This window comes from Ctenopharyngodon idella, chromosome 8 (assembly GCF_019924925.1).
Source record: "Ctenopharyngodon idella isolate HZGC_01 chromosome 8, HZGC01, whole genome shotgun sequence".
Taxonomy (NCBI): Eukaryota; Metazoa; Chordata; class Actinopteri; order Cypriniformes; family Xenocyprididae; genus Ctenopharyngodon; species Ctenopharyngodon idella.
In genome coordinates this window covers 1,446,919-1,471,508 of record NC_067227.1, presented here as the reverse complement: position 1 = coordinate 1,471,508, position 24,590 = coordinate 1,446,919, and the positions used below count along the sequence as shown (strand labels likewise).

Below are 24,590 nucleotides of genomic sequence, written 5' to 3'. Positions count from 1 at the left end.
AGCTGCTGCTCCCGGCCCCTTTCCAGAAGAGGGCGGAGCTTTAACAGCTCGCGCTTCGGTTGCTCAAGAACAACAACAAAGCTGGAGAATCTCACGCAGCCAAAATGAGGATTGTCAGTAACGGTGTTCAGCATTACATTGTTCAAACCGGAGTCGACACTGATGGAGAGACTCAGGAAGAAGTTACAACTTTTAGACGTTTCTGAATGGTTAGTGGATAAATTTATGTAGTTGCTGTGGAGTTGATTCAACTCATCGACTAGCATGTGCCGTCATGTTAATCTTTAGTGCAAATCCAGCGTTGAATTGACCCTCGTTTGTGAAGCAGTCCGGCGTAAAATTACGGCATGACAACAACACTCTACTACAACAACTCTTCCTCTTCTCTAAAGCAGCCCAACATGGCCTCACCCCCTTTGTTGAGTGTTCTCGGGGGGCGGGGTTTATGTAAATTTTAGGGTGTCACTAACCCAGGAAGAAGCTCATGTAGTCCCTACCAGCCGTTTATTGTAGTCCTTAAAAAGCGATTTCTGTAAAAGAAAATATCTCCCTTTGCATTGAACTTTGAGTGTCCTAACTTTGCAGATATTGTTTCTGCTCAAACAGCAACATTACACACTAACTAAAGTTAAAAAAGTGAAATCATAATCAACCACCCCTTTAAGGTAAATATGACCTGGACATGTTCTGTGAGATTCACCCGCCTCCTATATACACAAATGCTGTAAGTGAACAGTGTAGTAGATAAAGAGTAAATTCTGAAAATATCTGGTGTTGTACATACAATAAATCCAAGAGGACGTATTAAACAAAAGGAGCTTTATTCACTAAAGTTGACACCTTGGAGGTTAGTCTCAGCTGTACTGAGTGATTTCATGAGGAGAGAGCTGGTTAGATGACAGGGTTTTCTAGCACAAACGGTTAGCAAGGAGAGGTCATTATGGCTCTGTGTACATGTGTATGTGATACACAAAGTAGTACAGTACCAATCCACAGTTAAAACACAAAGTATACAGTACAGCTGCTTATACATTGATGGTTAAGGCTAAGGTTTTATTGAGGGTCTTGGGGAGGTGCGAGAATGGAAAAAGATCCCTGATATCTTGCAAATAGCTGCGGAAAAAGGTTGAAGCCTATCAGAGTGCAAAGCATGCTATACTGCCTTACTGTAGCACAATCTCAAAACTCCACTGCAACTCCACTGGCCGCTTCAGACGAAGCACCAGAGAGGAGCAACGTGTAATTCCAGGCCGACTGCATTTGAGCTGATGACTGGAAGACGACAAATAAATAGCAAATAAATAAATAAACGTAACATTCTACTACAACCAGAGAGCCACATTTAGTAATGAAACATTTTGTCAGGAAAAGTTGGCATAAAATTTTACATTCCGTTCAATTTAAAAGAAAAATTCTGTCATTACTTGCGCACCATCATATTTTGTGTTTCAGGAACACAAAAGGAGATGTTTAGCAGAATGTCCAAGCTGCTCATTTCCATACAATGAAAGTGAGCGGTGACCACATGCTGTCAAGACACAATTGCGATTTTAAGCAACTTTTATGGCACTTTTTATTTGGAGCTTGAAAGTTCACAGTACCCATCCACTTTCATTAAATGGAAAACAGCAGCATGAACATTATTAAAAGTTTCTCCTTTTGTGTTTTTACAGAAGAAAGTCATCAAATGGGTTTGGAAAAACATGAGGGTGAGTAAATGATTGCAGAATTCACATTTTGGGGTAAACTATCCCTTTAAAAGCCTATCCACAAGACACAAGTATCATTTCTCTTAGTGACAGTATACACAAATATGGTGCTAAATATAATCATGGCAATATTTAGCCCTTTTCAGGGAGTCTTGAGCCATGTGGCTTGTGAAGAGCAGCACCAGGAGATGAGGGTGAGGAGATCTTCACACTTCCTTTCCCAACAGAGAGCGTTTGAGAGGCGACTTTCTTCCGAGCTCCAGTGCGGACAAGTGATGAAACATTTTTCATTCTGCTCCGTGTAAACATCTTGATCATCCACCTCGAAATAGGCAGCCATGAGTTGATGAGCGTGTTTTTAAAAAAAAAAAATTAATTTACAATAAAAGTACTTCAGTCCAGCACCTGTGCTGGTCATACATCAAACGTACCATCTACTCTGTCAAAAGTTAGTAATATTAGTGACTACAGGAACAAGAGTATCTAAAGATTGTTAAGGATTACACTCTTGTAGACAGATAAATGCTAAATAGCCGAAAAATATTGCATTCATACGCTATGTCATGCCCTTTGCCTGCACATTTGAAAGGGGCATAATTACATTTGGCAGAAATGGTGGCATTTCTTTTCTTTTTTTCCCCCACACAGTCCCACCGTTCAGCATTTTTGCTCCCTCTTTTTTTCTGCAAGCAAATTGGGTGAATTTTTAAGACAAGTATAAAAATCTGCCTTGATTCCTAAAGCAACTTTACAATACTTATCAAAACAAATACTTACACATCAGTCATATCATGCACATGCGGCTGAGGTGAATTAAAGTTAGCAGCTGTTCGCACAGGATGTGTTCTTGCAATAAAAACAAGATAACGGAACTTTCCAGATGCAGTTTCATATTTAGACAATATGCTTGTCCATATGTAAATATGCTCAACTTCCCCCAGGTTCATATGATTGGTCTATTCTTTTAAAACTGAACACTACACTGCATTTGAAAAACAAAAAGGTGTTTACACAGAGCATCGATTAAAAATATAGGACAAATGGAAAGCAAGAACGTCTCCTGTGTGAACGGCCACCTTAATTCTGTAAAACGACATTCTAGATTAAATAAAGAGTATGTCAAATGGAGATATGATTATAACCAAATAATACAAACAAAAATCCAATAAATAATAACACCGTGTCCTAATGAGACGCGACGCTGCAAAGTAAGGAAACAAGAACATTCAAACTTTGAACAAACGTGTGTATTCCAAGAATTTTGAATAATGTTAAAATTGTTTAATTTTTATTCAATTGATTATGTAGTTAACCATTTCAGTCAGCAGTGCGCTTCCAGATAAAGCTCCGCCCACATGCTCTTCTGATTGGCTGTGATTTGTGATTGATTGATTTTTTATGCCCTTCTCTCACTAACTCAGTGATGGCAAAGACTTTAGATCTACAAAGACGGTGCTCGTATGCAGAGTTGCCAGGTTTTCACAACAAAACCTGCCCAAAACCCGTTTCAGGTAAAAATTGTGTTCCAGGGGTAAAATTCACATTCAGGTGCTAAATATCATGTTATTTGGGGTCGCTTCAACCCGCAGACATGAAAAACAACCAGCGGCAACAGCGCAACCGATAGCCCAATTCCGCGAAAAAACACGGACTTGGCAACACTGCTCATATGAATGGGAGAAAGTGCAACACGCAATATGGAGGAATAAGTCCCGCCTTCTAAATAAGAGCCAATTGGCGATTGGTAAAGTCATTGCGTCACTGCAGCTGCCGTTAGAAGCTCGGTTGCTATAGAAACGTCAGACGCGCGCTTCCTAGAGATGCGTGATTAGGATTTTTTGTCATGATTCGAGTGTTTAGAAACAAAATTTATGAGATAGTTGTCAAATTTCATTGGCGATTTCAAATATGAATTTGAATTGAAAGATTTGCCAACAGCTTTGGAGAATTTGATGTTTCCCCATTCAAAGAGATAGGAGCTGCGCTTGCATGCCCGAGAGAAAGGCGTTTCAAAGATGGCCGCCGAGTGAAATGACTCATCTTAAAGAGACTTTGGTGATGGTCTGTGGCGCTACCATTGGAAAAAGCTTAACGGCTAACTTGGATCACGTGTGCCTTGATAACCAATCACATTACAGCCCTGACGTCAGTCAATCACTGTTTGCAGATACCACAGAAATTAATCAGAAGTGTCGCAAACTGAATCATACCTGTCCCGAAAACTACTCTTTTAAAACGACATTTTTTTTGTTGGTGTAAAGTCTAAAAATAGATCAACCCAAAACAAATGTTTAAAAGCAAACATGTTGAAGATTAGCTGATGGACAGTCCATTCATTATATGATAAGCTATTTCCTCACAAAAGCGTTTTATTCAGCCTCTCCTCCATTGACACCCACTAAAAACAAAACGGTTTCATCTCCTTCCCTGCGTACAACAGCATTAGCAGGCGTTACGGGTTTTTTTGGCTAAGGTTGCAGGCTTGCCTTCAAGTGGCTTTGGCTAACTTCCCTCCGTCTCGGATGTACATCGTTGCTTACGTTGCACGAGCGCCCACTACTGGTGGAACCCTTGCAGTATGTTTAAATGGAACGCCCTAAGCCATTGATCACTTGGAATCTGCTATGCTAGCTGCGGTTGTGAAATCATAGTCATGCTACGAGTCGACTTGCTCCCTCTGTCAAAATCGAGGAATTGAGGGTCTGTCCAAATAAACCCCACTCGTCCACTGGACAAAGTTGAACGCACTTCAAAATGGCAGCGGGGATTCCCCTGAGGGGAAGTGCTTAGACGTTCACAAGTGTAAAAAGTGTCTAAAAGTGGAGTTAAAAGCAGCCCTTGTCTTGTTGCCTTGCTGCATCTTGTGTGGACAGACAAATGGCTTGGCTGTCTCAGAAATCGTCCCCTATACCCTTATATAGTGCACTATTTGAGGGAACAGACATTTGTAGTGGCGTCTGAAACCATAGTTGACACCATCGAGTGCACTCATCCCATGATAGCTATGCAGTATGAGGGTCAAAGCGAATTAATTCCTGTGACCGTTTTGGTGCTTTTCAGTGTCCGAATTCGCTCACTCGTTTTCATATTAGTGATGTAATGTAGAGAATATTAAATGAGGGTAAAGGAGACGATTGTTGCAGGAATCTCATCGCATCACGTCTGGTTAGGACACGTTGTTATGTTTCTTTCTTTTTTATAGCACAAGGATGTAGACTCACTTGACTATTGACCTACATTTAAAAAACAAAAACAAAAACAAAATTAAATCACATTTGCTCAATAGGGACACAACCTTTTCCTAATCACATTCATTCGTAACACTGAAATGGCAGGAAGTTGGAAGGCGGACACTACACTAAGGTCTTTCTGACACCCGAAAAATATCTTTTTACATTCTATCGCAAACTGTTGGAAAATGGAAAGTGTGTTGAGTTCGAGTACACAAACAATGATGGTTTCCATATGGACTCCAATGAGATTGTGAAATGTGTGTGTCACCAGCATTCCAACTTCATCCCGATGTTTCAGCAAAACATAGCGCACTAACAAACAATGATGACGAGTAACACCGAGAAAATCACAATGACAGTAATAATAGAACTAACAGTAGTACAAGTCTAACTTCCTGGGTTGTGGTACCCCGAGGTTTGTCCGGTTTTACAGTTTTCCTGGAGTATTCCAGGTTAAGCCGTTCCGACGGCGGGTCTGGGAGAACGGCACATGACAGCGAATTCAGCACATAGCGGCCAACATTTCCAACCAGCGCCTCTCACCTCCGCCTTCTGCTTCCCTTCCAAGGGTCTGTTGTTTAGTTGTCCCCTCCCCTCAACATTCACTTATTTTTACTCCTCTTGTTAAAAGTAAAAACGTGTTTCTCTGTCCGTTTGATTCTGTAGTGTTTTAGTCGCAGGCACTCTCACATGGCGTACTTTTGCGTCCATTCTCTCGCTAGTCTGTTGTACCTGCGAGAAAAGAAAGGACATGCTCTTATGATGTCATTCCAGCAACAGTTCTGTTTTATTGATCAGTGGGCTGGACTGCTTTGCGTAAAGTGGAAGTGAAGTTCGTCGGGTCACTCGAAAAGGTGAACTTCACAAACTTTTTGAAATCCAGCATTCAGTTTATTCGCTTGTCTTTGTCTTTATTGTCTCCATGGGGAGATTTTGTTTCAGGGTGTTTCAATACACATGGTGTTCACACATACAGTCAATTTACACAAGCATAAAATCACATCCATCACCTAATACAATCCACTCATACTCATCATCACTGAGACACTCAGTTTTACTGTATGGGGGGGGCGGAGAAAAAGATTATCTTTCATTTAAAAATTCAATTGCCTGTGGCAAGAAGGATTGTTTTCTCCTATTTTTAGAAAATACTGGCATCCTAAACCTTCAACCTGAATGTATTAGCTCAAACTCTTTGGACAATGGGTGCCTGTGATCTGAAATGATTTTAATGGCTTTACTAAGAGATCTAGTTTGGCAAACTTTTTTCTAAACCTGTCAAGGAACTACTACCAAGCAACTTACTCATAGAGCTGGATAAATTATGGATAAATTGAGAATCACAATATTTTTGTTTCAAATACGTTTTTCCATTCCACTGCGCTACTTTTCCATGATTTTTCAAAGTAAACGCACTAGATGGACGTCATTAACCATTGCGCTCGTGTCTTTTGCAGCTTCACGCACATGACACAGCATTCTGAAAACACGCTCAAGTTCAGTTTTTAAAAAAAATGCGTCTCTAGACCTTGCGCTTTTTTTCCATTCTACTTTCGCGCTTTTAACAGCAAAAACGCATTCTGTGTGAACCAGCCCTTAAACAAAATAACATGTAATTTACTAGAGATTCTGACAAAATGTTAGGTTTGAATGAATGATTCAATGATTCTCATAAATATTAAAACTTGTTTCATTACTGGATGAATCAGCAAATCTTTTGTAGGAATGATTCAATGACAAATACTGTTTTTTTTAACTGTCACTTGTTGCCACCTACTGATGTAATGATGTAATCGATACAATGGTTATCAAGTTACATTCAAAAGGCGATTCACTATTTTGATCGCTGCCATAGACATCAGTGTTTATATACAGTTGTGGTCAGAATTATTGGCACCCTTGGTAAATATGATCAAAGATGACTAAAAATAAATCTGCATTGTTTATCCTTTTGATCTTTGATTCATAAAATTAGCAAAAATCTAACCTTTCATTGAAGGAAAAGAATTGAAAGTGGGTGGAAAATCACATTATGAAATAAACGTTTTTTTCCAAAACACGTTGGCCACAATTATTGGCACCCCTATGAGTAAAATATCTCTGAAGTATATTCCCATTCATATTTACATTTTTTTTTTAGCACACCAGGGTGATCATGAACATGAAATTGTCCAGCCATGACTTTCTGTTCCACAGGAGTATAAACATGAGGAAACACAAAGGCCAAATTCCCTTAATCATTCATCATAATGAGTAAAACCAAAGAATATAGTTCTGATGTGCAGCAAAAGATTGTTGAGCTTCACAGAATAGAAAGTGGCTGTAAGAAAATAGCTAAAGCATTGAAAATCCCCATTTTCACCATCAGGGCAATAATTAAGAAGTTCCAATCAACTAAAGATGTTTCAAATCTGCCTGGAAGAGGATGTGTGTCTAAATCGTCCTAATGTGCGGTGAGGAGGAGAGTTTGAGTGGACAAAGACCCTCCAAGGATCACAGCTGGAGAATTGCAGAGATTAGTTGAGTCTTGAGTCTCAGAAAGCCTAAAAAAAATGATCAAACAGCACCTACATCCCTACAACCTACATCAAGTTGTTCGGGAGGGTTACAAGAAAAATCCTCCTCGCTCGTCCAGAAACAATCTCCAGCATATTCAGTTGTCAGACAGGACTTTAACTTCAAACGGGACCGGCTTCTATGGTCAGATGAAACTAAAAAAAAAAGAGCTTTTTGGCAGCAAACCCACCAGATGGGTTTGGTGCACACATGGATAAAAAGTACCCCATGCCCAGGTTAAATATACTGCTGGATCTTTAATGTTGTGGGCCTATTTTTATGCTGGAGGTCCTGGACATCTTGTTCAGATACATGGCATCATGGATTCTATCAAATACCAACAGATAAAAAATCAAAACCTGACCGCTTCTGCTAGAAATCCAATAATGGGCCGTGGTTGGATCTTCCATCAGGACAATGATCCAAAACAAACATCAAAACCAACACAAAAATGTGTCCCTGAGCACAAAATGAAGCTTCTGCCATGGCCGTCCCAGTCCCCTGACCTGAACCCTAAAGAAGCAGCATCAACATGGATCTGGGAATCTGAAGGATCTGGAGAGATTCTGTAAGGAATGGTCTCTGATCTCTTGTCAGGTGTTCTCCAAACTCATCAGGCATTATAGGTGAAGACTCAGAGCTGTTATCTTGGCAAAAGGAGGTTGCAAAAAGTATTGAATAAAAGGGTGCCAATAATTGTGGCCAACATGTTTTGGAGAAAAACATTTATTTCATAATGTGATTTTTCCCCCCACTTTAAATTCTTTTCCTTCAATGAAAGGTTAGATTTTTGCTAATTTTATGAATTAAAGATCAAAAGGATAAACAATGCAGATTTATTTTTACAGTCATCTTTGATCCTATTTACCAAGGGTGCCAATAATTCTGACCACAACTGTATGAACTATAAATTTTTATCCCAGTACTTCTGTGATAATTTGAATGCTTGTACCACAGAAATAATGATGCTGTGTGGTTGAAAAGACTGTTTGTGAAGCTGTTTCATACATATTCATGACAACTGCTCCCTCTGGCTCAGCAGCAGTGCCAACACAGATCTGATACCCCTTTTCTACCAAGGCAGTTTGAGTGCTGGTTCGGAGCCAGAGCCTAGTTTCAAATCAGTTCTTTGTCTTTTTTTGTCTTATTCAAAAAAGGTTTGCCCTTTTTTGCCCTCACTTACAAGGTTTATACTGTAAATATGCTTGACTATTAAAGGTGGGATACTTTTTCCTATTGAAAGAGTGATCTGACACAACAGCTCACTTTCAGCAGTTATTTTATCTATGGTTCGTAACATTTCTTACAGATTTCTGCTTGTTGTAAATCAGATACAGATAAATTAGCACAGCACCAGTACGTAATGAGAGCGACTGCGTGTGTGAATTAGTCATACCGTTTCTCTATTAATTGTGAAGCTGTGGGTTGTAAATAGTTTCTTCAAAAGTAGAAAAATATATGGTATAATAACTTTTGAGTTTCTAAGCTACTTTAGTGATAAATCACAGGACTGCGCTGACTAGTTTATGCACCTCTCAGTGCGCGCGATCTTCACGTTTTGTGCAGCTACTGTTTGTATGAGTGTTCATGCCACAATGCAGCTGCCCGAGCACGACAGCTCGATATAATAATACATCCGATCGCATAAATCGCTTGAATGTCCAAACTGGCAAACCTTAAAACACTTACAACTGACAAAGTTTAGTGAAGACGCAAGGCTCACCGCTCGCGCGCCATCTCTGTGTGTTGACTCGGCGTTCACCTGCGTGTTGACTGGACGGGGCGGAGTCACGTGGAATTTTTAGTATGTTTTTAAGTGGGAAGTATTAACAGGATTAAAAAAACGAAATAACCGACATGGGAAAATTACGGTTCTGAATTTCGGTTTCGATTACTTTTCGATTAATTGTCCAGTCCTAGTAGCACCAAAACACTGCTGGTCTAGAAGTAAGAACCTTTTGCGTCAGGGGCGGGGTTACTGTGACCAACAAGATGAACAGAAACTTGTGACTGCCATTTTTGAAATAGCAGCTATTTGGGTGTTTGTATCAAGATCACGAGTAATCGTGCAGCTCTACAATCTATCAATGCTTTTGGGAAACCAAAAGCCCCTGGTCTGGTCTGCGAAGTTTTCGCCCCTAAACAATGTTGAAGCAAAAAAAACTGTTATTGGTCGCTTTACACGTCAGTCAGTCCTACCTAAGTGGGCGGTCCTTGGCCAATCGTAGCGGCTATAGAGCCATCAGTCAAAGGTCTGACTATGCAAAACTAACGTGCCCCAAACATGCTAACAGGAAGAGCTTATTATTAATGTAACATGCAAAGGAGTTTAGGTGTTTACTGCTCACAATCAATGTCACAACTAACCTGCAAGATTAAAATAGTTTAACTCTCAAGTGTGCAATTATTGGCTATTCTACAACAGCGCGAACGTGGCTCATCCAATCGGATTTTAGCGTTGGAATGATCTGCAGTATTACATTAGTTTTACTGTTGAGTCTTTTGTTCTTAACCCAGTTGTTACATAAAGCTGTACTGATGCCAGACTTATCATGTGTCATAATCTTGACGTCCATCAAGTTTAATGATAAAAACTACTTTTCATTCGTATAGAATTCATTGGATTTACCAAAAAAAAAAAAAAAAAAAAAAATGAACCATTTTAATGAAAAAAAGTGTCATTAAAGTGTGCATGTAAGGGTTACTCACTTTTCTCTGTCTGCTTTATATGTATGTGCGATCTCAGGTACCAGCGGGTCATCTGGGTTCGGGTCACATAACAGGGAGCAGATGGACAACAAGACTAAAAAAGGAAGGGAACACGTTAAAAACACGATATAATGGCAAAACATCCTGATCATTTCTACTGCTGTGTTCATAGCAAGAGGAGCTTCTCTTGTGTTTGTCTGTCATAAAACACAGACAGCTTCCCGTGGAGTGAACCAAACTAGGTCACTTCTTAATCACTGCAGTCTGACAGCATCACCCACACTGGGCTCTGCTATTAGACAGAAATGCCAAGGCTATGCAGTACACAAAACTAACAGTGAACAAACAGCCAATGAGGCCCTGTTTACACCTGGTATTAAGAAGCTTTTTGGTCAATCCGATCACAAATGTTTTGAGCTTGTCCACTTTCAACTTTTGTCCAGAGGTAGTTGAAAATGCATTTAACCGGATTGCTTTTGTAGTGTAAACGCTCATGTGGTCGAATGTGCTCGAACTGCCACTAAAGACTTCTCTCTGCCTACTGACCTAATGCGTAAACATGATGGGAAGCGCTCTAGCCAGATGGGATTTAAACTTTGTCGGCTGAAGACGCAAGATTGGCTTGAAGATGAAAAACTCACCATTCCAGATTTCTAACACACACTCACAGCGTTCAGCCGGTCTTGCGGCTGTCAGAGCAGAAACGAAAGCTGATGTTCTCTGCGTGTTTTTCAGTCGTCTCCGATCGCGTTCATATGTAAATTGCGTGAGCTTATTTCGTCCATTAGATCGAAAGATCTGAAAAAGCCTTTACTTTTACTCGCCCATTAACCCTCTCCTCGAAGAAATCAGGACAGAAGTGGTTGAAAGAGGACAAAAGAGACAGATTGAAACACCAGGTGTAAACAGGAATGTGTCTCCATCATCCACTTGTGATCTGATCGACCAAAACGCATCTTAATACCAGGTGGAAACAGGGCCTCGGCGTCTATCCAAGTGCTCACGCCACATGAGAATTTTATAATTCCTAAATTATAATGATCATCTGTTTATTTTCCTGAACAGAAGAACATGTATTGATCAATGCAATGGTACTGTAAGTTATAACCTGTACACAAATGGTATAAATTGTTAATATAATTAAGTAAATAATGTTTGAAGTCAGAATATTTAAAGACGTTTTATTGGAAAATTGGTATTTTTTGTCACATTATTATCACTAATACATCTTGATGTAGTAATGTGTTCACACAGCAAAAAAGTATTGCAGATGAAGTCCTAAAGAATATGCATTCTACTATTCAATGCATAATAATACATAATTTATAACGTAATTTTATCTGTATCATTATATCATCACACATCAAGAGTGCTGTTGTTCCCAATAGCAGCACAGCTGATACTGTCTTATTGCTTGATCATGTCACAATTTATTATATATAGTTATTATATGGTGCTCCAAAAAGTAAATGTATGAATGCTTTTAACTATTAACATGGCATTAGATTTACAGTTAGTGTCGGAGGTCACCATGGCTGTTGTTACTTTTTTCAAAGTGATTGTTTCAAGCATTGAGGCGTTGTCTGAAACTTACCTTTGGATACAGTGAGTGCAGGTGACCATTGAGATCGCAGGATGTCCAGACAAATACTGCCATTACTGTTAATATTGGGGTGGTAGATTTTTGTTGTGAATGCGACCTGTCAGTCAAGGCAGAGAGTATTGATCACAACAAACCACTTCATTCATTTGAATATGACTAATGGTCAGCAAACACAATAAATACCATAATGCAACTGACCTTTGGTGGTTTAAATGGGTAGTCTGTTGGGAAATGAATCGTAAGGAAGAAAACCCCTCCTTGATATGGACTGTCATTCTAAAAACCAAGGACACAGTGTTACTAATACTGCATTTTACATGTTCATATACAAATGATGAGGACAGATTCATTCAAACACTTTGTAACATTCTGTTAGACATCACAACAGGATTTTGCTGTTTTTAAACCAAAAAGTTTTATGTACCATGTAGACAAGCATTTACAGTGTGCAACTGTGCTTGTGCTTGAAGGTTAGCCAATCAGAACAGAGGATATTTACATATACAAGTGTTAAAGGAATTAGTGTAACAATTGCCTGTTTAATTCTCTAAATTACTGTTTCTGGTACAAGGCACTTTTCATTTACATTTTAAGCGGACTTCATTCCAGGTAGAAAATAAAATGCTACAAAAGTGTTGAATATGTCCCTTTTAAATAATTAAATAACTTTTTTTTGTTGTTGTTAATTTCAGGGTTCCCACACATTTGACCAGTGAATTTCCTATGACATTTTACAGGATATCTGCAGCAACCTTTTATAAGGCCTGCACAAATAAAATGAATACAGTACGTCCATACAGAACATACAATCTCAAATAAATTATGCATCTCTGATTCTTTTACTTAATTAAACAGGCTGGGGCACACATTCAACTGCAAAACAGGGTATCAGTCCCACCAGGATTTTTTTTCTGTGATTTTTGTGATCAAAATGACTGATTTTTTTGGTGGTAATTTCCAGAAATTTGCGAAAAATGTGCAATTTTTTAAAAATAAAATAATTAGGATACCACATTTACCATATTATGTGTTATGTTAGATGCCCAATAGTCATACATGACACAAAGGACAAACAAAATGCATAAATCTTGTTTATTTCGGTCTTTAACCAAATTCTGATACATTTTGAACCTTTGAACATATGGACAAAAAAAAAAATCTTCAGACATGGAAAGGGGGATATTGAGTGTGTGCACAGCCTTACCAAGACAAATCTGAAATAATAACAATAACGATAATTTTCAAAATTGCTATGCGATCAGATAGCTAGATAGGCTAGTCTAGTGGTTTACTATCTAGCTTAAATAATATGATCACTTAGTGTGGGCAATATGACCAAACCACAGCAAAACAAATACTTGCCTAATTTAAGTAAAAAGTTCTCAATCAAGTGATAAAATAAGAACAAACAAACAAATGACAATAAGACAAATAAATACAACCTAAAATGAGCCATTTCTATCTACATATACCACGGGTCCCCTTACACTGAAGTCACCATTTTGCGCCGGCATGTTTCTACAGTAGCCCTAAACGGACAAACTGCTCTACAGAGCGCGTTTCGTCACTATGTTGTTCTTCTACATTAGTGTTTTTAGAGGCAGCTTGCATCGTCACTATGTTGAATATGCAGGAAGAAGAAGTAGTAGTAGTAGTCGTCGTCTGTTTTATTAGAAGCAGAGACTGTTCTTTGTTAGAAGTAAGAAGAAACCTCATTGCTTGACTGGCTACTCTCTGCTGTCTCAGACGACGACACCTGTGTCGGCCACTGTAGCTTCTCTATGTGCTTCGAAAGGGAGGGGTGAGCAGTGGACTGAGCCGATGGTTGCAATTCACAACCTCACCTCTAGATGCTGTTCAATTTTACACACTGCGCCTTTAAGTACTGTTTTTTCCTGTTGTTTGATTTTCACTTTAAGACCTAGTTAGTAATGCACAGATTCAATACTGACACACGTCCCAAACTGTTTTTTACCCCACACTGTTTGTTCACTTAAAATATAACCGCCAAGACAGGCATTTGTACATAATTATGTGTGTATTTGACCGTTCAAGCGCAAAGAGCCTATAAAGAGAAGTTCGGTGCTCGCGCACTGACAGGCGGCAGAAGCGTGCGCACAGAAATCCACAGCCAGATTTCTGGAGGGACAAATAAGCTACTTAAGGAATATTTTACTCAATACTAGGGATGCACCGATACCATTTTTTAAGGACCGAGCATGAGTACCGATATTTTTTTTCTGGTACTCGCTGATACCGATGCCTATACATTTATTAATTTCTATTTTTTTTTTTTTTTTGGTGATGTTGCAGTTTTCCAAGCACAACACAGTGAGACTAATGAATGTAGGACAGCTTCTTTATTATTACTCTAATGAAAAAAGTAATAATTTTTATGTGCTTGTCACAAACTTAAAGAACAATAATTTCACAGTATCCAATAACCTTCACAGGGCATAATTACCAATATATATAATTGTTGTTATATAAAAAAGACATTTACAAACAAATTACAAACAATACAACTAATACTATAGAGATACAAATTAAATAAACTTGTTTTTCAGATACAGTAGGTTTATTTACCATGTATACATTTATTTAACATCTTTTGTTGTTTTATTAACATTAATGACAAATATAGGCTATGGTCCCTTTAAGACCGAATCCATGGATACTAACACATATCCTGTTTTCACCCAAATGTTTATGTCCACTTAAGCCATAACCTACTGTATTTACGTGAGATACTCCACACGATAGACATTTTGACAACTATGTGTGCATTTGACCATTCAGGCGCGAGGAGAACTGATCGCGCGCTGTCTTTGGTATCAGGGGTATTTTTACGAGTACGATTACAAGTACATGAGCTTGGTATCGGTGCATCCCTACTCAATACATATGTGTTTACAGAAGGGCAATAAACAGATTATTGTGGCGATACTAGTAAAATCTAGACTTAATATGTTATATAATGATAATAATAACCAAAATACCAATAATTACCATAAAAAATTATGCAGGACTTTTCATTATAAGCAAGGCCTTATAATGCGGGACTCTCATTTTGAAATGTATTATGTTTTACTACTACAGCTGCACATTCAAAAAATAAGCACTCTTACAATCATCTACAACATATTACAATATAAAAATCACTAAGTAAACATTGTCATAACTCATCAACAGAATCATAAGCAATCATTTGACATAAATGCGCAGAATTCGTTGATTGCAAACGTATCTGAAACCGCTATCCTGTAGAGCGCACAACAGCGCCGTGTTTTGATTTTAAACATGCAGCGCTCATGTTTATTTAATTAAATCATCACCTTTTGAAGTTTAATAATCACATTAGGCTGCATCGCGAGTCTGTCTCCAAATTTAAGACCTCTGTTACACAATTTAAGATATTTAGGACTTTTATTGGCCTTAAATTTGATCAAACTGAATTTAAGACTTTTTAAGTCCCAGTGGGGACCCTGAATTTTAAGATTTTACATAAGTCTTAGTTTTATTAATCCTAAATCTATTGATTTTTTTTGCAGGTCTGGAAATCACAATTCCCTGATATTTCATGACCATGGGAACCCTGTCATTTGAAAAGAACAAAGCAGAAAAAAACAGCTACTCACCGGCCCCATTATTGTTGCCTGCCAGTGAAACACTGGAAAACATGAATCATTAAATAAAATCAGTTGAAGCAGAGTAAAAACTGATCTGATGTATGTTGAGAATGCCAGTTAGTACTACACGATCTATTAAAGATAACACATGTGAATATCATCTGATAAATTCACTCCAATAGTAACACATTATCATTCACTCGTTCCTGATATACTCACAATCCTCTCCGACCGGACCTGCTGAACACTGGGCTGGTGGATCTCTCTGTAGGTCTGTCAGTTCCTGAAGGGAAGAAAAAATAAAGTATAGATGTCATATAAAAAAGCATCAGCAAACCTTGATTATTTGTAAGTGTATTTCGGGGAAAATTGATTAAAGAGTAACATGAAAACTAGATTCTTCTTCTGATCAAAACTTTGATCAGCACCAGGATACTTTATTTATTCAAAATGCTAAAAACAGAATTTGGCTCATGTTGGTGTAATGTGGCTGCCAACACATATTCCTAATGCTTTGGCTCTGAGGTTTGTTTCCTTATTGAGATGGAGATCATTTCAGGAGCTCTGCCAGCACAACCAACGCTATGACAATCATCTCACAGTACTTGGTCTAAGAATGAAATATGGTTGTATAAACAATGGGTGTAACTGAAAATATAAGTAGTGGAAATCACAGGCTCCTTGTATGTCCTTCTTTGAAAAGATCATATCACATTCTGATTTTGAATTAAGATGAACGAAGGTCTTACAGGGTGTGGAACGACATGAGGGTGAGTCATTAATGACAGAAATTTCATTTTTGGTTGAACTAACCCTTTAAATCAGTGCTGGCATTTGACAGTTTCTTGGTTTCTTAAACTTGTCCTTTAAATATAATTTAATTGTTGCTACGACTTGCTCATCTGAATCTCCACTTTTTTTATACAAGCACTGGACAATATTTACAGTGTCTTTGTGTCTCCTGAGGTTTTCTAGTCTTCATGCACCATTTGTAATGTGGGTCAGTATTTGGCATCAGGCGTATGTGTGTAACCGTTCTGAATCATTGAGCTGAAATATCTCATATCTCATCCTCATGGCCGTGGCACTCCTCTAATTCACCTCTTGAGCCGCTGTATGCATTGATAGAAGTTACTGTCTGACTCAGTGCCTGAAAAGGCCTCTCTAAAGATAGACGCAGAGCAGTCAGCTGTTCGGCAAGAACTCTTTCATTAACTTTATCTATCAGCACACTTAAAGAAAGTAAACATATGTTTTTTTAATGGGTCAGTCCATATCTAACCCTGTACACAACAACAGAGGAACATTAAATGCCATTAAATGACATTTCTGCAGGAACAAAAGAACACACTGCCCATTTGACATTTCATTTAGTTTAGTTCTGTGAAAACTGTGAATAATAACTATATTAAGGGGGGTCATGAACTGCATTTTTAAATGTTATAATGTTCTCTGATGTCCACTTATAATCAAGGTTTTTATATCAAAACACATCCTAATTTAGAAGTAATAAGCTTATTTTCTAGACCCTCCAAGTTTGGCTCAATGGACTCAGAGACTGAAACAGGTTTATATAATGGAAAAAATGACTACATGCCTACAAATGAAGATGGATATATTTCTGCAAAGATGGAAAATATTACACTGTATTCAGATATGTAACAAAGACGGGTCATAGAGACAAGTATGGCAAGTTAATGTAACCTGCTCCTGTCATCTTATGTACAAAAGCTTCCTCCGCAAAGAAAATGCACTGATGACAGAATCTTTTTCCCCCTCAGTTGTAAGGGGTTTGAATGTTGGGGATGTTCTGTAAAAAGATAATTCTACATTACAAAAATAAAAAAAAAATCTTATTTTCTAACCTATTTTTGACCCTCTCTTTCGAACACTCAGTTTTGATGGGCGTGTCTCACTCGAGACTTGGAAGTAAACGCCCACTGATATGATTGGCTAACAGTTTTGCATATTAAAATAAATTTTAATGGCCCCGCCATTTCGCGTGTCGAATTGTTCTGAAAATTTCTGATGTTAGTTACCAGAAAGTTGAAGTATTTGGCAATAACATGAAACATTTATGCGTATTACATGCATTATAAGTCTTGGTTGTGACAAATAAAGCTTAAGTACGCTGTAAAAAAAGAATTGTTGGTTTAACTTAAAGTAAGTTACCTGGTTGCCTCAAAATTGAGTTCATTGAAGTTAAAAATTTGAGTTAATACAATGAAGGCGATTGGTCTAATCAATAGATACTCAAAATATTATGTTATCTGAACCACATTAATTACTGAAGTTGATTTGACAACATAAAAAATATTATAATAATTTTTTACAGTGTAGTTACCAACATTATAGTTGACAAAGGATGACTTATGGTGTTTCGTGTAGACAGAATTATGAATGAATATACCATTGTTTGTCACATAGGCTATTCATCATTCATCTTTTTCGATAAAGTGAAAAATATTGTCATTTGCAGTTGTCGTGTTTTAAATAAAATGTTACTGATTACAAAACAGAAGATGTTTGATGATTTTAAAGATCAAACTGCACAATAAAGTTATTGTCTCCCAAAAGAATCGATCCTGAACTGCCTGAAACGAGCAGAATAACCTGACGATTGCTTCTCAAATCTCTTGTGGGATTTGCAAAACGCTTACCTATTAAAGATGGGACAGTACCCACTTTATTTGGACCAAATTGCTCATTAGAAATTACAAGCTGTATAATTAATTATTGATGTATATATTTTCTACTGGGTGTTCAAAATACGTAGCTTTGTGTTTTATATTGTGTATGTCTCTGGCTAACTCATGTTGTTACTGTCTTACTGAAATACTTCTGATAATCATCTGTAGCTCACTATTACCTAAAACTGTGTCCATTAATGCAGATTGTCTGTCATTCTTACAACTCTGAGTAATGATAAAGGATGGAGCAAGATTTGTTTTACAAACTTAAATGTTACATCAGTCATTCATGTTAGTGCTGGGCTAACGTATGCGCTGTTATTGATACAGTTAATGATACAGTTCCCACATGTGCACCGCAATAAATTAGAAATATACACATCGGTTTGTTGATGGACATACGCTTGTTAATGCTGATGGTGAGGAATTACAGTTGCAACATCTCATAATATAGGTCAAACTGAGTAGTGCATCACTGAGAAACGTCCTGCTCAAGTCATCCTCGCAATGGAGGTTCGGGTTGAATAACTAGTTCTTCCAATGTTTCATCATCGGACTCACGCTCGGATTGACATGGTAAAATCAACGCCATTGTTGCTGTCTTTATACAGTGTGTACAATCACTGAGGACTGAGGAAGATCTGAAGCTGAAGTTCAGTTATGGTAATGGGTGTTTGGTTTCCGACAGGCGCTGTAAGCGGTCGACCAATCACAACAGACTGTGCCATCTGACCAACCACAGCAGAGTAGGGTCTCTGAAAGGAGGGATTCAGAGAGACTGAAGCATCGGACGAGTCGTTTGAGAATCACTGAGAAATGTGGTGATGTGCAATGTATATTATGAGAAAATGAAAGTGTTTTTTGACCTTTGATGCATGTAAACCTGTTATAGGACACCTCCTAAACATAATTAGGAACCTTTAAAATAGCATAATAGGGGCACTTTAATGTTAGGATCACAAGGAAGGCAATGCAAACTCAACTTGCCAATGTCTTGTAATCCTCAGAGGCGTCTCTATGGTTTTGTTGCTGGAGTAATCCTGTGCTTGTGTCTCTCTCGTATTTACTACTACATGACATGTGCGAATCTGTGGGCGGGGCTAAAGAGGCAATGATGAAACGAGTCGTTTTCTGAGCTTGGCTTCAATAAAAGCTGTTTTTGGTCCAACGAGGAAGTTTTGAGTTCTGAAAACTTTCAGGATATTTTTAAATGGTAAAATGACCTCTTAATTGATGAAAATTTGATTTCTCAATTTATGACCTCTTTAACACATTGAATTAGCCAGACATGATTGATACATTAGAAATGGTCCACAGATTTGAAAAAAAAATATATTTTTTTAATATCAGAAATAAAACTATTCTCAATTTAAGTAAAATTATGAAAGATTATATAATAATTGTATAAACCTGCAATACAGTATATATTGGTATATCGTGACTTACAGTAAGCAAAAGCAAAGAAATATGGTCTCAATTTTCTTCAGTCCATGGTATCTGTCAACAATGCCTGTATTAATAGCTGCTATTAGATTATTTTGCTTAGCTACATGAGTAAATACATGGTTATTCGTTTATGATAGCCTGGACATGATCATGATTGCACAAGTGTGATCCTTAATAAATGACCTCTGGCAGGATCACCACAACAACACACCACATACTGTGTTACATATGTGCTGCTTTTAAAGGGGCGGAGCTTCTACAGTCTATTTTTGATCTGTTGTTGTTGTCACTCTTTCTTCACCCCTCATTGATGTAACATGGCATTTGGAAAAAGTTAAATGTCTGATATTTATCATTAGTCTATGAGCATTAAATGTAGTATCAAAAAATGGGATAGTTCACTCAACAATGAAAATTCTGTCATTATCTACTCTCCCTCACGTCATTACAAACCAGTATTCTGTTATTCGAGAATTTTTGAAGAACTCTTTCATACAATGACAATTTATAGTGACCACGGCTGTCGAGCTCTAAAAATGACAAAAGCACACCGTAATGTAGGCTATCCTAACAACCAAACACAATGTGATAAGAGTCCAGCGACAAGCAATACGTCTGTCCATACAAGACACAACAAAATCAATAACAAATCACAGCCAATCAGAAGAGCGTGTGGGCGGAGCTCTCTCTGCAAGCGCACTGCCTTCTTGCACTCAAAACGAAATGGATAAAAACAAACAATATAAACAAAGACTAACAATTTTAACATTATTTAAAACAATCTTTGTCATTAAGTATACTTGTTAGTTCACATTGTGTTTACAGTTTGAACGTTCTTGTTTCCTTTAAGTTATTTTCAAGATCAAGGTAATTTTTTATGGCTATTAAAGTCATGCAAAAATTATATTCAAACTCAAATGTAACCTGTCCAAAATTGATAAGTAAGCCTCCTAGGAGTGCCTCCTAATCTTGAATCAGAATTACTTCCCCTCCCTCTTGCAGTGACATCTCTTCTCTGATGACGAGGGCGGGGCAACCTGTCACTCACATGAGATCCACCAATAGCAAACCACAACCATCCAATCAATTCCCCACGGACAAAATCAAGCCCCGCCCAACATTTGTTCTTGTTCGAGAAGCCGTTTCAGTCGGATATGTCACAATAGGGAAGAAAAGGTGCCGACTTTTGGTAACTTAAAAAGTTTTTTAAAATTTTTCCTAAAAAAAAAAAAAAACAACAGCATGCGAGTTAAGAAGAACATCATCAAGGGGGCGAATAAATAATTACAGAATTACAATTCTTATAACTAGTGATTATGGAATCACTGAAAGCAATACAGTTTTTTTCTGTGATTAAAGTCGTTGGTTATGCGGGCAGGGTGTTGAATCTGTTAAAAATACCCTCCGCTGTCCTAGTGCCCTATTTGCCGAGCCATATATGGACACACTGACATTGGGGTTCAGCATTTGGCAACTTGAAAGCAGTTGTCGCCCATCACGCATGCGCACCAGTGGCGTTTCTCTCATTCACGATGACCGACAACAGAAAAGATACATTTTAACAATGTTTAGATGTCTAACCGAACTTACATGCCACAAATCATTCACAACAACACCTGTTAAAACCCCAAATCATGTGTTTTATGCGCACAATTCCCTGTGCTACAACATCGCATATCAACAATAGATGTTGTCGATCACATATTGCGCAAAACAAACACTCGCGATCAGCCATATCTAAGTAACGGCGACCGTTATAACAGAATGCGCGTGAATCTGTAATGATCAGAAAGAGAGCGTGCGTCTGTCGACTGCATGCATCCACCATTGGCCATCCGTCTTTGTCTTGACCAGATGGGGATAAAATGAGGAAAGTGCGAGTGCTTTACATTCACAATAGTATTAGAAGATGACGATGAGGACATTGACAGAGGCTGTGAGGTTATGCGATCCACACAATGAACACAAACTCACCTTTTGGATTCTTTTCAACGCCATTTGCTCGCTGTATTACAGCACACTGTTTGATCTAGTTCAGATACTGTTGGCCTGTACAGTTTGGATGAGAACGCGGTTGTTTTTCTCCTCAGGGTCACACGTTACGTATGTAATAACACAAAAGCACAGATTTGGACATTCACACCGCTGTTTAAACGGCAGTCGCCGATTTGAGGAATTCTTACCCCCTCTAACCTCACTGACAGTTTTTAGTGCTGTACTAGACAGCAGGAAGGTAATCTCGCGATACAACGCAACGTATTTTAGATAATATCGCGATACTAGAGCTTGCGCGTGGGGTTAGAGCGGTGATCTTGGGAAATGTAGTTCTGTAGTGCTAAATTTGCAAAAAAAAGAATGTGAAATAAAAAATTGTGATCGATGATGAAAATAAATCTACACCTTAATCATTCTACTTAACGTGTGTCTCGTTTAGCTACACTAGTATATCTTTTTCTTTTTATTTACTTCCACTAACATGCCTTTTATAACTTATAAATTATATTTTTAATACACGTGAATATGCTTACTGTTTATTTTTCCCTAAAACGCAAATCCCTGATAACAAATGTGTAGTAAGGTTTAAATGCCCACCCAATGTAGTGCTGTGGTTTCTCTATCCCCAAGATGGCGCTGTTTGACTATTTAAGTGGTGGAAAATCCAAAATATTTATTTTCTTTATAAAAAAGCAGAAAACCGCGGCACATCATTTCTATCACGTGACATAAAGCACAATTTAACAAAAGGGGGTCAACCCCGTAATATTAAGTTTTACCTGTAAATATGAAGATACGTTTCTCTGATGGATTTTAAATCGTAATTTTGGCCACCCCTGAAATGGGTCATACCATTAACATTACCCGAGTAGTTGAATTAAAGGGACAGTTCACCCAAAAATGAAAAATCTGTCACCATTTACTCACCCTCAAGTTGTTACAAACATTCTTCAAAATATCTTCTTTTGTGTTCAGCGGAAGAAAGAAATTCATACAGGTTTAGAACAACTTGAGGGTGAGTAAATGATGACAGAATTTAAATTTTGGGGTGAACTGTCCCTTTAAATACAATATAAAACTGTGCTCATTCAGGGATGTGCACATGGATATAAAACAAAGGGTTTGTGAATTTCAGGTTTTCATGTGTTTATTTATACAATTTTTTGAATTATAATATCTGATGGCCATAACAACGGTTTCATAAACTGTTTTGTTTCATTATTGTGTAGCCTAACTGTTTAAATTTCACTGAGTAAAGCCTATAATTTAAAAGACTTAAACAGCCGATAATAGGTAGGTTCCCCTTGTGACAACCTTGTGTTTAATGAACTGTATCTTGTTTCCTGGGCAATAACAGTGGAAATGTTCAATAGCTGTTTTGTAGCCAGGACTTTGTCTAAACAGAGAAAAACCTACTCTGAGAAATATTTACTGGAGTAAAAGTCTGGTTTCCCCCATCACATTATAAAAACACTGACAGCGAGAAATAATTTATGTGGGTAGAAAGTGTTAAAATACAGTTTTCTGCATCATATTTTGGCGAATTATTGGTAAAATTTACAGTGGGTTATATTAACATTTTGTACTATTCAATACTCAATGATCAGTTTATTGTCTGCCACGAGCACGAGTATCAAATGGCCTTGATGAATCTAGTGTAAGATATTGTATTGTGTCGTAAAAGACTGTATTTCGTCTCAGGTTTATCCAATATAACTGTGACACTAATGGCTTCTCTGTCAGCCTGAGGCAGAGTCATGATCTCTCTGAGTGAATTTTATTCCAGCTGCTTAACATTGACAGCTCCTCTCCTGTAAAGCTGCCCCCTATTGTGTGCTTAAAGTGAGCCAGGCCAGGGTTTATAGCTGCTTTAACAATGAGAAACTCTCCTAAAATTAAACAATGTGCTGTTGATCAGTGAGTAAACGGTCTCACAAACATTCTAAAGTGTTATGTTTATAATAGGTATGAGCAAAATCAGGGTTTTTTAATCTTCCCCCAGTCATAAAACATTGATTTGATCTTGAATGCTGATTGGTCAATGATATGTGCCAAATACAGATACTTAAAGGAATATTTCGGGTTCGGTACAGTCTAAAGAAGATGATTCTTTAAAGGTTCTTTACACGTAATAGGCTAATAGTTAGAATCATATCATCTTGAATAACTGCTTAATGCTAAAATGGTTATTTGTGTTAAGGCCCGTTCACACCAAGAACGATAACTATAAAGATAATCTAACAGTGAATTTAGCTGAAGAAGTAAATATAGTAAAATAAAAACAACGCTGCAACTTCAAAGGAATTAGACAATGTTGTCGAAACTAGCGTTGGATATCTGAGGTAATTTTTATGTTACACTGTTTGCTAGACTGGCATATTGATCTCATAATACTTAACTGTTTATTCGAGGGAATGACCGATTTCCATATCCATTTTCTTTAAAGTATACTTTTGTCAAACAGTGGCTTTTTCTGGCGATTAACTTCTCAGCAATGTCGTCCGCCATTTTAAATGCGCGAGCCCTTAAATTAGAACGGATTCTGATTAGCTGGCAGTAGTTTTATCGTTCAGCAGCTGAAAAAAATAGTTCTGAAAGTGATCCCAGCGATATCGTTTCTCTATTTCGTTATCGTTATAGCTGTGGTGTGGACAGTGCTATACTCGTATATTTAGAACTATATCTTTATCGTTATCTTTATAGTTGTTGGTGTGAACGGGCCTTAGAGTTTGGGGATTTATTCCCGCCCTTTTGTAGTTTAAATCTGTAACTGTCAAAATTCTTTAAAAGCCGCCGCATTATTGATTTTCTGGAGCTCAACCATCCAACTACAGACTGTTAACACACAGGTACTTGATATCCTTCTTAAAATGTCTATAAATTATTATTGTTATTTTTTTTTTATGGTTTCCTACTAAACATGTCTTTTTTTCTCAGAACATGTAAGTATGAGCAGCTCTGTCGAGTTGAGGATACTTCTCTTCTCCAGGAAGCAAGTAAGTGACAGAAATATTGAATTT

At 37.7% G+C, this 24,590-nt stretch overlaps 1 protein-coding gene across 1 annotated transcript; it reads right to left on the bottom strand.

Moving 5' to 3' along the window:
- Window positions 1–804: 804 nt before the first annotated feature.
- Window positions 805–21,813, bottom strand: ube2d4 (ubiquitin-conjugating enzyme E2D 4 (putative)). The gene is made up of 7 exons (XM_051902315.1): window positions 21,550–21,813; window positions 15,659–15,722; window positions 15,449–15,480; window positions 12,009–12,086; window positions 11,802–11,907; window positions 10,208–10,301; window positions 805–5,674 (listed from the first exon to the last, which is right to left on the bottom strand). Exons 1-7 carry the CDS (start codon window positions 21,571–21,573, stop codon window positions 5,629–5,631), a joined length of 444 nt encoding a protein of 147 aa, XP_051758275.1. The 5' UTR covers window positions 21,574–21,813; the 3' UTR covers window positions 805–5,628.
- Between the last annotated feature and the right edge of the window lie 2,777 nt (window positions 21,814–24,590).

Excerpts from the sequence above, each read along its gene's own strand:
- ube2d4 (XM_051902315.1), bottom strand. The coding sequence starts at position 21,573 with ATGGCGTTGAAAAGAATCCAAAAG. Across the intron at positions 15,723-21,549 it reads CGTTGAAAAGAATCCAAAAG|GAACTGACAGACCTACAGAG; the intron begins GTGAGTTTGTGT and ends TCTTCCCTTCAG. Across the intron at positions 11,908-12,008 it reads ACCCATTTAAACCACCAAAG|GTCGCATTCACAACAAAAAT; the intron begins GTCAGTTGCATT and ends CTTGACTGACAG.